This window comes from Mugil cephalus, chromosome 17 (genome assembly GCF_022458985.1).
Source record: "Mugil cephalus isolate CIBA_MC_2020 chromosome 17, CIBA_Mcephalus_1.1, whole genome shotgun sequence".
Taxonomy (NCBI): Eukaryota; Metazoa; Chordata; class Actinopteri; order Mugiliformes; family Mugilidae; genus Mugil; species Mugil cephalus.
The window spans coordinates 237,256-252,694 of NC_061786.1; the positions used below are offsets into that span (position 1 = coordinate 237,256).

The following is a 15,439-nucleotide window of genomic DNA, read 5'->3' on the forward strand; positions in this document are numbered from 1 at the left end:
AAGAAAGGTTGAATCTATCCTGTCAAAGGCTAAATTTCAGATGTTGCCATCTGGATCATCATTTTGAACTTTGCCTCAGCTTCTGGATCATTAGTTAACTACCTGCTTTTTTTTCTTTTTTTTTTTTTTTACCTGCTTTGTCATGTGGGGTTAGCTTTAATTTATTCAATCTCAATTTGAGTTTTGCATGCTGTGTGCGGCATTTGGTCCTCCCTTTGAATTGACCCACGGCAATACTGTAAAGTTAAAAAGGAGTGTTCTTATCTGCTGCAATCCTTGGAAGCAGAAATCTCTCACCCTATATGGGCATAAATGGAAAAAAAGATGTACGAATGGAGTTTTGCTCTTGGGGACACAAACTGGGGTAAAGACATGTTCTTGACATTGTTGACATGTGTTTCTATTTCTATTATTACCTGCAGTTGGAGGTCTGAAACAACCTGTCTCTGTTTCAGGTTGGTCTCTCCATCCAGGTTAGCAGTTTCAATGTAACAAAGCCCACGAGGGTCAGAGGAATACAGCAGCAGTATGTCAGCAGGGATGATTTCATTACAGGACAAACGGACGAAGTCTCCAACTCGCACATCCTTCCAGTACTGGTCAGTGTAGGCTTTCTGTGTGCTATGGGTAAGCATGAGTAGAGATAAAGGACAATGGTCAAACAATGAAAGTTTCCAGAGTGCTTTGCTGGACAAAATACAGAGAATAGTGGGCATGTTTCTATACACAAGCTTACAAAACAAGTCTAAAGTGTTTGGAATTCACCAATCCACATTAAGACAAATGAAGATTTAAAATAGGAGTGGTTGATCAACAAAGATCACTTCAAAATGTCACACAGGAACCCAGGGTCACTTATGAGCAAGGCTTCCCTCACGTTGGCTCATGTTAATGTCCGTGAACTCATGAATCCACAACCAGGTAAACACTGGACAACCACACAATGCATGGCAGAGTGATATGGACAAGGCCACTGCTCTCCAAAAAGATTTGTTTTTGCCCGTCTGCAGTTTGCTAAACATGACGTGTCACCTCATCTGTCTGATGTGTGGACAGATGAAACAAAGTTAATTTCTTTGGTTTAAATGAGTGTCATGTTTGGAGACAGATGCAACATTTTCTTATTCTACATATCTTATTCCTCATCTTATCTTATCTTATCTTATTCTACATATTTTTGATCACACGCAGGGAGAATGAACATTGAACATGGCACACACCTGAAAACTACATGTGAACCCTTTATTTTATTCACCTTCTTTTGGTTTAAACCTGTCACAACGCAGTGAGGTTTTGGTTTTGTTCTGTGTCTCGTTATTTCCTGTTGTATTTTGAAAAGTAACTCTCCTCTCGTTTCAGGTCACTTGCCCTTCCATTATGTGTCTCCAAAACGTCTTCAAGAGATTCTACAAGTCCAGTTGCCTTTATTCAACACCTTTTGGGTATGCTTAATTATTCATGTTAAACATATTAATCATATTCCTAATATTCCTAAAACACTGATGATTTTTAAAATTGTATTAAACCAGTCTGTCTTCTCTGTTCATTGGAGTTTTTTATTATTATTATTTTTTCAATCTGTCATTTCTAGCTAAGATTTAAACAATGTTGTCTTCAAATGAGTGTCCTTTGTCATTCAGGTGTAGGTGGACAAACAAGAGTTTTCTGATGAGCTGACTCTCCTGTGTTGGGACAAGCGTTTATGGATGGATTGTTTTGTGTCTGTCTTCTCTGTTCATTGGAGTTTTTTATTATTATTATTTTTTCAATCTGTCATTTCTAGCTAAGATTTAAACAATGTTGTCTTCAAATGAGTGTCCTTTGTCATTCAGGTGTAGGTGGACAAACAAGAGTTTTCTGATGAGCTGACTCTCCTGTGTTGGGACAAGCGTTTGTGGATGGATTGTTTTGTGTCCCTAATGTACAAGTCTGTACATTCTTCAATGCACTGACAGCATAAACTACTTTGTTGTTTTGTCCTGGGTGTTTTGTCTTTGAGGTGAACAGGTTATGACCAAGTTTATGACAGTCTGATATTAACTGAAATGCAGTATTTCCTTAAAATTCAACAATACGCCACGTAGGGCATGACGGTATTCTTCCTCTAGAGGCCTGTATCACGAAGCAAGCTCAACTTACACAGGGTTACTCCCAAACTATCCAGCTGAACCTATCCACAACAATGACAATCTAGATAAGCGGTATCATGACGTTGGTTATCAACTACGTAACTTAAACTATGTTTGTCTTGCTGTGAATTGGTGAACGTGTACGTATAAGGGCAGGTTCCAAGGCAGCAGACCAATCATAAGACTAATCATAAGACTAATCATGAACGCTGATCCACCAGGAAAAATGACAGCATACTTTTCCTGCATGAAGCAAAGACTAATTCTCCTCAAATATGAAGAAGAAAAGGTAAATCTCACCGAAAAGTCAAATACCGTGACTGCATCGAAGAGATGCCAAATGGCATGGCAAAGGATTGCAGATTGTATAAATGCATAAATTACACATCAATGGCACTATTACTTTACATTTAATGCAGTCATGAATCTCAATCACTGTGCTGCGTAGATAAATCGTGTGTATGACAATTCGTCTCATTCCCCCAGATGTAACCCCTCTGGAGTAGAAAGAACGTGGGAGCAAATAAAAACCAAGCATATCATAAACTGGAAGCTGATGCCCCAATTAGACAATATCAATACATCAAGTTGTTGGCCTGAATAAAATTATCCTGATTTTGAGCTGTGTTTGAGCTTGGTGGGGACAAATGGCAAATGGAAGATGCGTACACGGAAGATGCGTTCATGGAAGATGCATTCACGCCGTAATGCTCTTTTTGCGATTTGGGCTCCAATCTCAATTGGATCTTTAATGAAAAGGCAGTGATTCTTTCCTGGACAGCTGATTGGCCGGTGGGTGGAGCCTTTTATCAGAATCAGATAAATCCTGAAAGCTAACCTGACCCAAAGCAGGTATGTCATTCAGAGTCATTCAGAATAACTTACCTCGATAAGAATGAATGCATCTTCGTGATACCGGAAACCCAGGGTTAACCCTGAAGTTACCTCGGTAAGTCCATAATCCTGCTTTGTGATACAGGCCTCTGGTCTCCTCTCTGTTCTTTATGGAATATATTTTTGAGCCTTTGAAAAGGAGCACAAAACTGAACAATACTCCTCCTGACCTGTTTTACTTGTTAAAGAAGTGATCACTCTAAAACAAAGATACTCATTGTGCGGCTAGCAAGCCACATGCGGCTCATCAAACTTTAATTGGTGGCTCGCATGGTAGCTTACAACAATATGGCAACACACCACATAAATATACAGTGGACATATCACTACAAAAAATGCATCCACATTATATATCTCCTTGAGTTAATAGTGTTTTTAAAGGGGGCACTGTGTCAAACCTGGTAATGAAGCCTGCTTATGGAATTGTTACACCATCACACTTGACCGCAGTGCATGTGCTTGCAGCCAGGTTATGTTAGTTAGCTCTGCTAGCCAGTGTGAAATGCAGTGTAACTGCGGTGTAACTGATTAGAATTTGGAGTGTCATATATAGTTTATGCAGTGGAACTAATGTTGCCACAGCAATAGTAACATTGTAACACAAAGCAGTTGTATTGCAGCAATGTATTGTTGCCTTGGTTACGAAGATGTTTTTCCTATGCCGGTTTGTTAAGATGTTTAGACTGTCATTACAGTAAAAATAAACGGATCAAGCCAACCCTCGATTATTTTACATGGTGTCAGAAGTAGTTCAACGAACGACCAAGAGATGAAGTACGAAGACAGACAGACAGCAAGAAGAAAAGGAATGGCTAAGTTTAATCCTCCAGAGAACTTTATGTTTGACAAGCTGACTGAGTGGCCCAAGTGGAAGCAACGGTTTGAGCGATACAGAATCGCAACAAAGGACGAGGGACAAGTACAAGTGAGTTGCCTGGTTTACGCCATGGGCAACGAGGCAGAAAACATTCACAAGTCATTCATGTTTGCTGTAACTGTAATGACTTATAGGGAAGTTTAACGCCTCTTTCCCGAGGAGGAATGTTATCCACAAATGGGCATGTTTTTATCAACGGATAAAACAGAATGTTTCATCAGAGACTTGTATGATCTCTCAGAGCACTGTGAGTTTGGAGTATGTGTTAATATTAATCGTTTGGCCAAGGGGAAGAATGTAAATAAGGAAGAGGAGGAGTCCCAGGACAGAGCCTCAGGGAACACCGGATGTGACAGGGAAGGGTTGGGAGCAGTGGGAGTTGACCTTGATGTAGTGGATGTGGCCAGAGTGGTATGACTTGAACCAGAGGAGCGGTGTGTCAGTGGTGCCAATGGCAGAGAGTCTGTTGATGAGGATTGTTGGCACAACTACAATGTAAATAAATTAGTAAGAATATGATGCCTCACAAGGGGCACCATTTATGTTGTGCTCTGGCAAAACTATAATGTAAATATTACTGTTAAAAATATGATGTGAAGAATATGATGCCTCACACGGAAGCACCATTTATGTAGGGAGTTTTAGGAGACCTCACACGGGTGGCTCCAAATGTTGTGGATTGTGCACTGCTTCCTACATTGTGCACTGCTTCCTACAGACAGTGCCGATCAAGGTTATGCACAACTGCAACAAATCAGTAAAATATTAATATCGAAATGTTAATAATCACTATAAAAAATTGAATAGGATTTAATTAACGGCCAAAATCACCAGGGTGTGTGAACTTTTGATCAGGATCATTTGGGTAGTTTCTGTTGTCATTATGATTTGAAAAGAGAAAACACAGTCGTTTGACAATAAATAGTTTCACCCAACCACCAAGCATGAGTGGAAAAAATGTTTTTGTGTTATCATTCATATACTCCGGAAATAGAAAAAGAATCATAGATTCTGCCGGGGTATGTAAACTTTTGAGCTCAACTGTACATGCCCTGTGTAGGTAGGACATAAAGAAGATCCATTGAAATGGTGGAAGGTGCCACAAAATAAATGTCCCTTTGCTATCCAGACTAGCTCAGAAATATCTGTGCATCCAGGCAACAATGACAACAAGGCGGTAATGTTGCTACCCCATTGCTCCCGTCTGAAACCAGACACAGTGGATATGTTGTTTGTTTGTTTTTTGTCCAAGAAACTCTAAAGTGGTGGTAGCTGGAACCCTTCAGTATTTCTGTTAAATAATAGTACTTGAAAAGTTTACCATAGTGCTATCGCATTTTGCAGAAATATCTTTATTATTTTTTACAGTGCTGTACAATCTTTTTGTTTTTTATATAGTTTTTTAAGTTGTACCTAATAGGTTTACAAAAATACCCACAGAAAGGCCTTTAAGTTTACAATAATGTCACTGTGTTTGCACTTCACCGAAATACTTGTCATCCAAAAGGCGTTTAAAAAAAAAAGGCAACTGGACTTGAAAAGTTTCAAGAAACTCTACAAGTCCAGTTGCCTTTTTTAAGTGCCTTTTGGATTACTATGACCTGGATGACTGAGAACATTCATTTTTATTTATAATATTATTATTTAAAATATTATTTGGAAAACGGTAGCTAATGTAAAAACGTCAGCTTTTGTTTATTTATGTTTCTTAATATTTGTATGTCATGTTGGGAAATTAATACTTAAAAACAATCGCTATTCACTGCATTTCCTCGATAATCATGCAAGAAGACTCATGACATTATTTATTTTATTATCATCACAATCGCAAATCACAATTTTGTCCACTATTGCAATTGCACATTTTTATCAAATTGTGCAGCACTACTCTACTCCGACCTATACTTAGTGAACAAAGTAGAATCACTCGTAGCTTTTATTGAAGCTTTTATTTTGGCACTTTCGCTGACTGGCAGAGTTAATTGCATATACATACATACCTAAATGTTAGTTAGTCCCACCAAACATTTAAGATTTAGATTCAGACCAGCAAAAATGTAAAAAGTCATAAATATGGCAAGATAGTTGACATAAAATTAGCTTTGAAAAATTCACACTTTTTTATGGTTTTGGAGCTAAACGTGAACCCAGTATCAGAGTGTTGGTTATCCTATTGCTCCTGAAAGCATCTCATCCAATCCAATATCTGCGTTATTACAGTAATTTAAAGATGGACTAATAAATAAAACACCAGGATCTCATGGATTTTTGTGGAATGCACTGTGTTAATACTATTATGAAACAGTGCATATTACAGTCCTGACACTGATTAAGCATATGGGAAAAGTTTCTATTGTTCACAAACAGTGTGAATAACGACAACAACGAGTGCACCACCATGTCTGACACGGGTGGGTAAGCCTGTCTGGGGCAGCTTGGCTGTGGGTCCCAGTTGTGTGGGGGTGCTTGGACCCCTTCATAACTGCTTGAAATTATAGTTTGGGTTATTTTGTCAAATACTTTAACATAATGCATTCCCATTTATAAAGTAGTTACTTGCATCTGCAATGCTTGCAAGACTTAGCCAAGGACATTCAAAGCTATGATTGTGGCCGAAAGAATTTCTATAGAGGACTAGTTGCTCATTGAACATTATAATCAAACTGATTGAAACCACAGCTGACAACAAACCACTACAAATATGAAATCACTATAAATGATCAAATGTAATTAATTGTGGCTAATTTAACAATATCTTGTAAAAGGCAATAAACACTGAGAAAAAAAACGTACTTGCTGTGAAATACAGAGAAAACTGTTGATTCAACCTATAGTAGTCTTCACAGATATTCCTAACAACCATCATTGACAGCACCAATAGACTAGGAACCAATCCATTTCTGGTAGGAAGGCTTCCTCTACAGAAAGAATGTATTGAGCAGCAAGGAAGATGAAATAGACATTCGCCATGTACACCATGTACATGATCCATAGCCCCCTAGAGCGAATTGCCACCACTGTTCTCTCTTGCTTGTTGAGTCAGTGAGGATAAGCCATAACAGCAACCAATTTTGCTTTTTGCTTTTTAACTTTGCAACAAGAATCCTCCATTCCTAAAGTCCGCAGTCCATCTAAACATTGGCCCTTGAGCTGAGACAGTTTCACTCACCCACAGAACACTTGCACCACACTGTTGTTGACATTCTTGTCAAACAAGTAGCGCCTGTAGTCTTCCACAGCATCTTTGATGGCAATAGCGGTGAGAACCAACAGCAGAGGAATCATGGTAATTTCCTTTTGAAAGGCTTCAACAGCTGGCACCCAATTAAGTAATGCCAGGAACAGGAAATAGAGGTTGGCAACCCTGCAAATTCAAGACAAAGCAGAAAATTATACAAACATTTGCAGACCTCAGAATTTTCTATTTCCTGTCTTCATAAAAATGACTCAAGCAGATTTTCACACCCAATCAAACTAATATCAACCAAAATAATAATTTGCATAATTGTTTATTCAGGAATCGGGAAAAATGCGCCTGGAAGAGTGGCAGTAGGTTGTCAGTAGCTCCTTGTAAATTTTATTATTTTATTCTTTGTGTGTTAGTTTCTAATTTTTTCTTAGTAAACGTTTTTTCTTTTTTTCAGTGTCATTGTTTTGGGCTGTTTTTTTGTCTTTCAAGCTGCGTTTATTTTGTTTTCTGGACCTTTTTTATGTTTCACTGTAGTGCTCAGCAGAATGGCTGGTGTACTGGTGTACTCAAGAGTCGACCTGGGTCGACCCGTGATTTTCGATGTGAAAGCATTACATTGGCTAATGTTAATGTTCATGATTCCACCATTAGGAGAACTCTGAAGAACCTTATACTAACATGACTAGGATCTGTTAATGTTAATTAATAAATTGTGCACATCTGGGAAGTTACAAAAGTAAGTGAACCCTTGTTTTCACTTTATGGTGTGAGCCACTTGAGCAGTCAGACTATCTGTTGATTAGTCATCTACAGCAGTTTGGAGAAATTTTCGCCCATTCCTTAGTTCAGAACCGCTTCAGTTCTGTGATGTTACTCATATGAACTACCTGATCTTGCTTCAGGTAATTCCACAAATAGTTTTTTTGATTTAAGTCAGGAGGTAGACTTGGCCAAAACATTAAGTTTGTCATCCTTCAACCATTCTTTTGTAGAACGACTTCTGTGCTGGAGGTCATTGTCTTGTTGCATGACCCAATTTCCATTAAGTTTGAGCCTACTACTTTGGTCTTTTCTGTGCAAGTACGTTTTCCCAACAGCTATCTGGCTTGTCCACATGATGTTTAGCAAACTGCAGATGGGCAGAAATATTCTAGAGCTGAGACTTCGACACCTACCATGCCTGGGTTCCTTTGTGACCTCTTGGAAAATTGTGCGTCTTGTTTTTATGGTCTTTGTTCGACCCGTGGAAGGTGGCAGTTATCTAAAATCTCTTCATCATATATTTCCACAGACACGAGTCTTCAAGACCAGACTGACAAATCCCTATATTATTTCTTTTAACAAAATGGGGCACTGAACACACAAGTCTCACTAAATTGATTGGAACCACGTCTGAACAGATGGACTTCAATTTTACCATGAAATTAACTTGTAGTCCTACAAGTGCATTTTTGCAACTCAGAAATGTATTGGCACATTTCCAGAATATACTGTATATATTGTGAAACAAACAAACAAACAAACAACTAAGTGAAACAAATAGAGAAGTATAATAATTTGTTTTATACAGTATGTTTGAATTGACCATTGGTGTCATTTCCGTGTTACTTTCTGAAGGGATCAAAAATTTTTAGTGGTACTGTTCAATATGTACCATCTGTGATATATTAGTGCATGCTACTCTGTATATGAAGCATTAAAAATGTTTGACTCTGAGCTATACTATTTCTGAGTCATACAACAAACCATGACAATGTCTGTTGTAGAGCTCCCTATATGTTGATGAGGGTGGCTTTCTTTTTCTCTTGAAGACCACTTTCAGGGTCACTATTGATAATACATATGCATAGTTAACATTCGGAAGTTTGGACAATGCTCTTTGGTATTTATCTGAGGTGTTGGCAGATATATTTATCCCACATATATTTATCCCACAGAATGAATAAAGTATCTATCTAATGTAATCTAATCTATTGAACATCCAAACCTAATTTAGCAGTGTTCCAAAACGGTCAGTTCTTTGGTCACAATAATATTATATATCTAAATGAATACAATAAGGTTCCAACATAAAATTTAAAAAAATCTGACCTGTGAAATTGTTGGAAGAGGTTCATTGGGATGAAAGTCAACAAGCTGTATTTGGTAGTGCGAATTGCATTGCCCTTGAAGTTTTTGGATATAGCTTCGTGCTCTCGTTGGTGGGGCCCATGGAAGGAAAACACTGTCCTCAGATTTGCACTAACTCTGTGTGAGGACCTGTGAGTGTCCCGGGAGCTTTTGTTGGGCATGTCATCAGAGAAAGAGGAGGGTCCTCGCCCTGAGTCTTCTGCCAGCAGCTGTCGACAGCGATGTTGCACCTGGTGGAACCACTCCATCTATGCAATAGAAGTGGCAGATGAGTTATGTGTTTCCCTGAACCCCTTATTTATTGCATTTTGCTCCTGTGTGTGTCGTTTTATAATATAATATAATTTGTTTATAAAAAGTTTCATCACTAATTTAAGTGCTCTGGTGGGAATTTAGGTTTATAGTTGAAGTATCTGTAGATGATGCCCATCTGAAACTAGCATGATTGGGATGTATTAACAACCTAATAATCAACTGCAGTTAGAGTATCTATCTATCTACAGTGGTGTGATAAAGTGTTGGACCCCTTCCTGATCTCTTATTTTTTTGCAAGTTTGCCGCATCTAAATGTTTTAGATCATAAAACAAATTTAAATATAAGACAAAGATAATACCCAAAGTGAAGTGAACTCAAAATGCATTTTTTCAGTGAGGATTTGTATTTTTAAGGGGGAAAAAAATCCAAACCTACATTCTCACTGATAATGGCTTTGTTAGAGCTCTATTCATATGGAAAGTGATTTAGACACAACAGTCTCCCCCTTAACAACAGGTAAGTGCCCAGCCATTTATGGCAATTAGTGGAACCAGTTTTCTGGTTCTTACAGAAACATGTCCAGCTATTTTGTGATGGGTTTTTACCCACAGAGTTTCCTGTTTAAACCTGAACTTCCCACCAGTCTTTCAGAACGGAAGATGTTACTTGGATGAGTGGAGATATGTCTTCAAGAACCTCTACAAGTTCAGTTGCCTTTTTTTAATCACCTATTGGATTACCATGACCTGGATAACTGAGAACCTTCACAGACATATGACGTTGCAAATATTTCTTAAACACAGATTGTAACATGCAGTAGCCTAACAAAATAATTTTTGAAAAAGATGCCAATAAGAGAAAAAATGCAGTATGGTCAACAGTTCAGCTCAGATGTTTGCATACCATTTTCCAGCTGTGTACTATTCTTTCAAGAAAATGTATCACCAGGAAAGACATAGTTTATTTTTGCAATGGGATTAAAGTGAAACAATACCAAGCTATTAAATAAGTAAATTTTAAGCAGTGGTCTAAATGTATTTGGCTAAGGTGTAAACTTCAGATTTACAATTTGTGTTACAGCTTCTACTTTTTAAATTTCAGTATTTTCACCCAAAAGCACAAGAGCAGTGTGGTTGTTTTTGACTGAGATCTGTGCATGGGAATGCTCTCCATTCCCATACAGCACATACTAGAGTTATTTTTAAGCAATCTGCTTCCACTTCAAACTAAATGTAAACAATAGCCTACTCAAGACACAACACACTGCATCCCAACCATAACCTCATCTCTTAAAAGCTTTCTGTTTGGGGCGCTTTGGTGAAAGAGGCTGTAAAAAATGTTAAGGGTATATAAAGCTATTGGTGTGTCCATACTAAGTTAGTAAAATGTATAATCAAATTGGCTGAACTGATTTTTCCTACAGACTTTTAACGCGATTGAAGCTAATGAAGCTGGTATTGACAGTCGACGAGCGTAGAACGTTCATCCCAAGGGCTGAAATGATAATAAATCATTCACAATTTAAAATGTAATTTAAAATAATATTCGCCTCTTCACACGGTTCAAATCTCCGATCTGCCTTTACGTCTCTTCCTGGAAAAGTCTGGTTTAAGCAACACTTACCCTGTTGTTAATTTCCTTTTCAATTTGAAGTTTAATATGAACAACTATGCCGCTTTTTGACTTCTTTCTGTCAAATAGAAACTTGAACAACCACTGTGAAAATTAAAAACAGGATGTGAAATACGGTCACACGGCTGCGACTTAGTTCCGCTTTGTAGCGGAGATTTCCAATAATTGTCGAATTTCAGTAACAGGAGTGGCACTTGTGGGGTGTTCATACAGAATAATGTATGAATTACTGGTCCTTTGCGTAATATTTGGCAAATGATACATTGTTGATGGTCATGTTCATATGTAGAATAACATTTACTGACTTTCATTTAGTTTACTCTGCATGTTGTCATATTTACAACGATTCAGACGGCACTAAACTGGTAGCTCTTCTGATTTAATGATGATCAGCTTCACTGATGACCTATGCCGAATAACAACCCCACATATATATACAGTATTTACATAAACGGTTATGACTTTGAGATTTTGAAAAAGGAAGGATAGATTCAGAAATTCCCCGACGAGTGTGAACGCAACTTATCTATCATGTGACTGGCATCAAGCGAGTAGTGTCCATAGACATATAGCCGCCTCCGCCCTCTCTGTCTATTGGACCAATGCGTCGGCGCGGCCGCCATCTTGGGCAGGAGGAAGCCGTGTCTACTTAACGTATTAGTGAACGGAGGCAGAGGTCTATCAACGATTAAAATCATCAGAACTCACTGAATTTTTAACCGATTTTCAATCCGTTTGGTTTATTATAAATGTCAGACATATATTTATGATACAATATAGTGTGGTTTAATTAAAGATGCAGGTAATGCGCAACACCATTGAAAGGCTTGTAGGTATTTGTCAAAACCAATTGATAATAACAATAAAATAAGCGATAATGATATGTTTAATGATAGTAACACAATAGAGTTTATGATATAATGATCAAAATAAATATATTTTATTTTTAAGGCACTTTACATTTTAAAGACAAAACAACAACTCCATCTGAAAAACGCTAGGTTCTGGTAATGTATGTATAGCTACAGTTCAGACACAAAACTTAGGTTAACTTTAGCAGTCAACGTTAATGTTATATATGAAACTGATACTTAAGCTTTAGAGATACATTCAACACGTTCAAAACAGTTGAATAATATAAAACATCTCACATGTGAAATGGTATTCCCCGTTGCTTGGTTTTGGTGTTTCTTTCATGGGAACATCTGTAAACGACACAAAAGTCTGTTATTTTAGTCAGTCGGATGCACTGACTACAGTCGGACCGCTGCTAAGAACCTCTGCCCAAGATGGTGGCTTCACTGACATGTCTGAACAGCCAGAATGCGGCATCTATGGTAGATGGCGCATTGAGCGGGTTGGTTCGTTGCTGCGATATGTCAATGCGTCCGCTATATTGGATGTGGCAGATCTGTCCCATAAATTAATATAAGGAAATTGACTGAACTTCATAAAGCGCCTTTCTACAAAGTGCTTTAAGTTGATGCCTCTTATTCACCCATTCACATACACACACTAATATATTTGGAAACACATAGGCACCGGAAACAACATATGTAACTTGGAAACAAATCCATCCACACAGCACCCACACACTGTAAACCCACACTCTGGAAAAGATACGTTGACGACATCCTGGAAAAAATAAAAAACGGACATACACAAGAACTCACAGACCATCTGAACACCATGGACAACACTGGAAAAATAAGTTCATGCACAAAGAAGAACACAACCGGACCATCATTCCTTGATTTGAACATTCACCACAAAGAAGACGGCAACATAAAAATCACAGTCTACAGAAAACCCACTCACACGAACCAGTGCCTCCTCTGAACATCAGAACATCCCACAGCACACAATCACTCAGTCATCAGAACACTCTATTAACAGCCCAGCATCATCACGGAAGATAAAGACAGACAGGAGGAGGAAAAACACATAAAACATGCACTTACGCTTTGCCAATATCCGTGATGGGCCATATGTAACAGAGGAAAACAACAAGTCAAAAATAAAGACAATAAGCAAAAAGAGAAAAGAACAAAACACACTCAAAACAGAACAAAACAGAGGACCAAAACAAAGACACCATATGCATACCATACATCCGGGGATAACTGAACCAGTATAACGAATCATGAAAAAACATCACATCAACACTGTCCACTCAGCTCAACACTCCCAAGAAACTCCAGGACACAGTTTGTTACGTTTACTTGACGTTTACTTGAGACATTTGGGAAACTGCAACAAAATACATTAACATTCTTATTAACAACCCTCATACACAACATCAGTGTACATAGCACGCTTGGCTAATATAACAGCACAACATATGATAAATACAATAGAGCTAACAAAGCCAACTGGGCCTTGCTCATGCTAGCAGCCGCAGTTTGTAAGACTGCAGAACGGGGTCTTGGAGACTGTCATAAGCAGCACAGGGCCCCCCCCCCAAGGGACAGTGCTGGCACCGTTCCTTTTCACCCTGTACACGTCAGACTTGCAGTACCCCTCTGGTTCCTGCCATGTACAGAAGTACGCATGGCAGAAAAGAACAGGAGGCGTCTGGACAAGCTCATCCGCAGGGCTGGCTCAGTTCTAATGAGGAGTCTGGACTCTGTGGGGACTGTCACGGAAAGGTGCTACATGAGGAAAGTTCAAAGCATCCTGGACCGTGACAGCCAACCCCTTTCACCCCACCCTGGCTGGACAGGAAAGCAGTCGCAGACAACGGCTCTTATGAGTTGTAGGAAGGAGCGCTTCAGGAGGTCATTCATCCCCACAGCCATCAAAATACACAACGCTAACTGTTAGCAGGCTAACGGTTATATTTTCAGAATATTTCTTGTAACTTACCACCTCACTCCTACACTACCTTTAAAATTTTTAGTTTTTATCTTATTCTATTTTTTTTTCTCCTTGATTTGTACTCTTACGTTTATGTCTGGTCCCACATTTATGTTCTCTGTTGTCTTGAGACTCTTGGATAAAACAATTTCCCTGCGGGGATCAATTAAGTGATCTTAAATCTTGAATCTTGTTAATCAACACGTTAGTTGTCACAGTCAACAACAAAATTCAAAATGGGTAACGACTCAATGCTACATGCTGAAGAATACTTACAAACGTTGCTTTAGCCAAGAAGGGAGAGAAAACAAAGGCGGAGAAGGCGAAGCTGATAACTGAGAGGTCACACCTCTACTTTCCCAGAATACACCAGCTTTAGGTTGCTATGGTTACAGATATACACAAACAAGACTAGGCTGCTGAAAAGAAGTAACAAACATACTTCAAGTAACATGACAAACACAGCAATAAAACCATCCCCCCAAAAGACAAAATAGAACCGGACAAAAAATGCCTGACAGAATCTGTCAGGTCTGACTGGCCGGCCAGCTGATAAATGACACGTCAGTAATGCATTAGATGACGCTTTTAAAGGAAGACTGGAATCACACTCGAAACTGTCAAGCAGTAATATAGTGAGTTGATCCATTTACATTCTGAGAAAAGCCAATCGAATCCAATAATGAATGAATGAAAATAGGTTGGATTAATATTACTATATTTTAAAGAAAAAAAAAAAAAAAAAACTAATGACAAATGACTAATGGATTTTTAACCCATTACATACTATTTGTAACTATGCACTTTTTAACTCATTACAATAGCACAGACTATCAGTCTTAGTAATTGTGTAGGCTACCACCAGAAGTGCCAGAAGTACCAGAAGCGCCAAATAAGAAATATGGTTTCCAACATGAGTTCCTATATATTTTATATTTTATTGTGTCCGTTTGAACATTGATATAGCACCACAGTCCGATATTAATCAAGGTCGAGTGACTATAGATGTATAACACTTGGGAACATGTCCTCACACACATTAAAGCCATATATTCAACAGCAAAGTCAACATTCAAAAGAGGAAAAAGTAAATATCATTGTATGCTTTGGTAGAGTAGAGTTAAAGGAAAAACCTATCTATCTATCTATCTATCTATCTATCTATCTATCTATCTATCTATCTATCTATCTATCTATCTATCTATCTATCTATCTATCTATCTATCTATCTATCGTTGTGGTCGTACATAGTCCTATCCTGTAGAGGGCGGTACCACGCTTACTAGCGTAGTACCGCTAGTAGAAGAAGAAGAAGAAGAAGAAGAACCCAAGTGAAACATGGTGGTTTTACTGAGCAGATTATCAAACACAGATTGTTGTAAGGTAAGTACGAATGTTATTTTTTTACGATAATGATTCATTATTTCAAGTGGGACAACGAACATGGAGATAATTAACATATGGAGATAATCGGA

At 38.3% G+C, this 15,439-nt stretch overlaps 2 protein-coding genes across 6 annotated transcripts in view; one reads left to right on the forward strand and one right to left on the reverse strand.

Annotated features, from left to right (window-relative positions):
• atp10d (ATPase phospholipid transporting 10D) overlaps positions 1-14,267 on the reverse strand; it is a 128,993-nt gene extending 114,726 nt beyond the window's left edge. The window contains exons 1-4 of one of the 2 annotated variants that reach the window (XM_047610454.1): positions 12,260-14,267; positions 9,182-9,468; positions 7,070-7,264; positions 417-621 (exon numbers count right to left, since the gene is read on the reverse strand). In XM_047610454.1, coding sequence (XP_047466410.1) covers positions 417-621; positions 7,070-7,264; positions 9,182-9,468 — 687 coding nt within the window. In that variant the 5' untranslated portion in view covers positions 12,260-14,267. Of the gene's footprint in view, positions 1-416; positions 622-7,069; positions 7,265-9,181; positions 9,469-11,099; positions 11,746-12,259 lie in introns of those variants that run through there. The other variant, XM_047610453.1, reaches the window with a different exon arrangement.
• Positions 14,268-15,232: 965 nt separating this feature from the next.
• commd8 (COMM domain containing 8) overlaps positions 15,233-15,439 on the forward strand; it is a 50,181-nt gene continuing 49,974 nt past the window's right edge. For 2 of the 4 annotated variants that reach the window (XR_007114604.1, XM_047610691.1), the window contains exon 1: positions 15,276-15,347. Coding sequence is in view for 1 of the 4 variants with exons in the window: in XM_047610692.1 (XP_047466648.1) it covers positions 15,303-15,347 (45 nt within the window). In the remaining 3 variants the exon portion in view is untranslated. Of the gene's footprint in view, positions 15,348-15,439 lie in introns of all 4 variants that reach the window. The other 2 variants (XM_047610692.1, XM_047610690.1) reach the window with 2 other exon arrangements.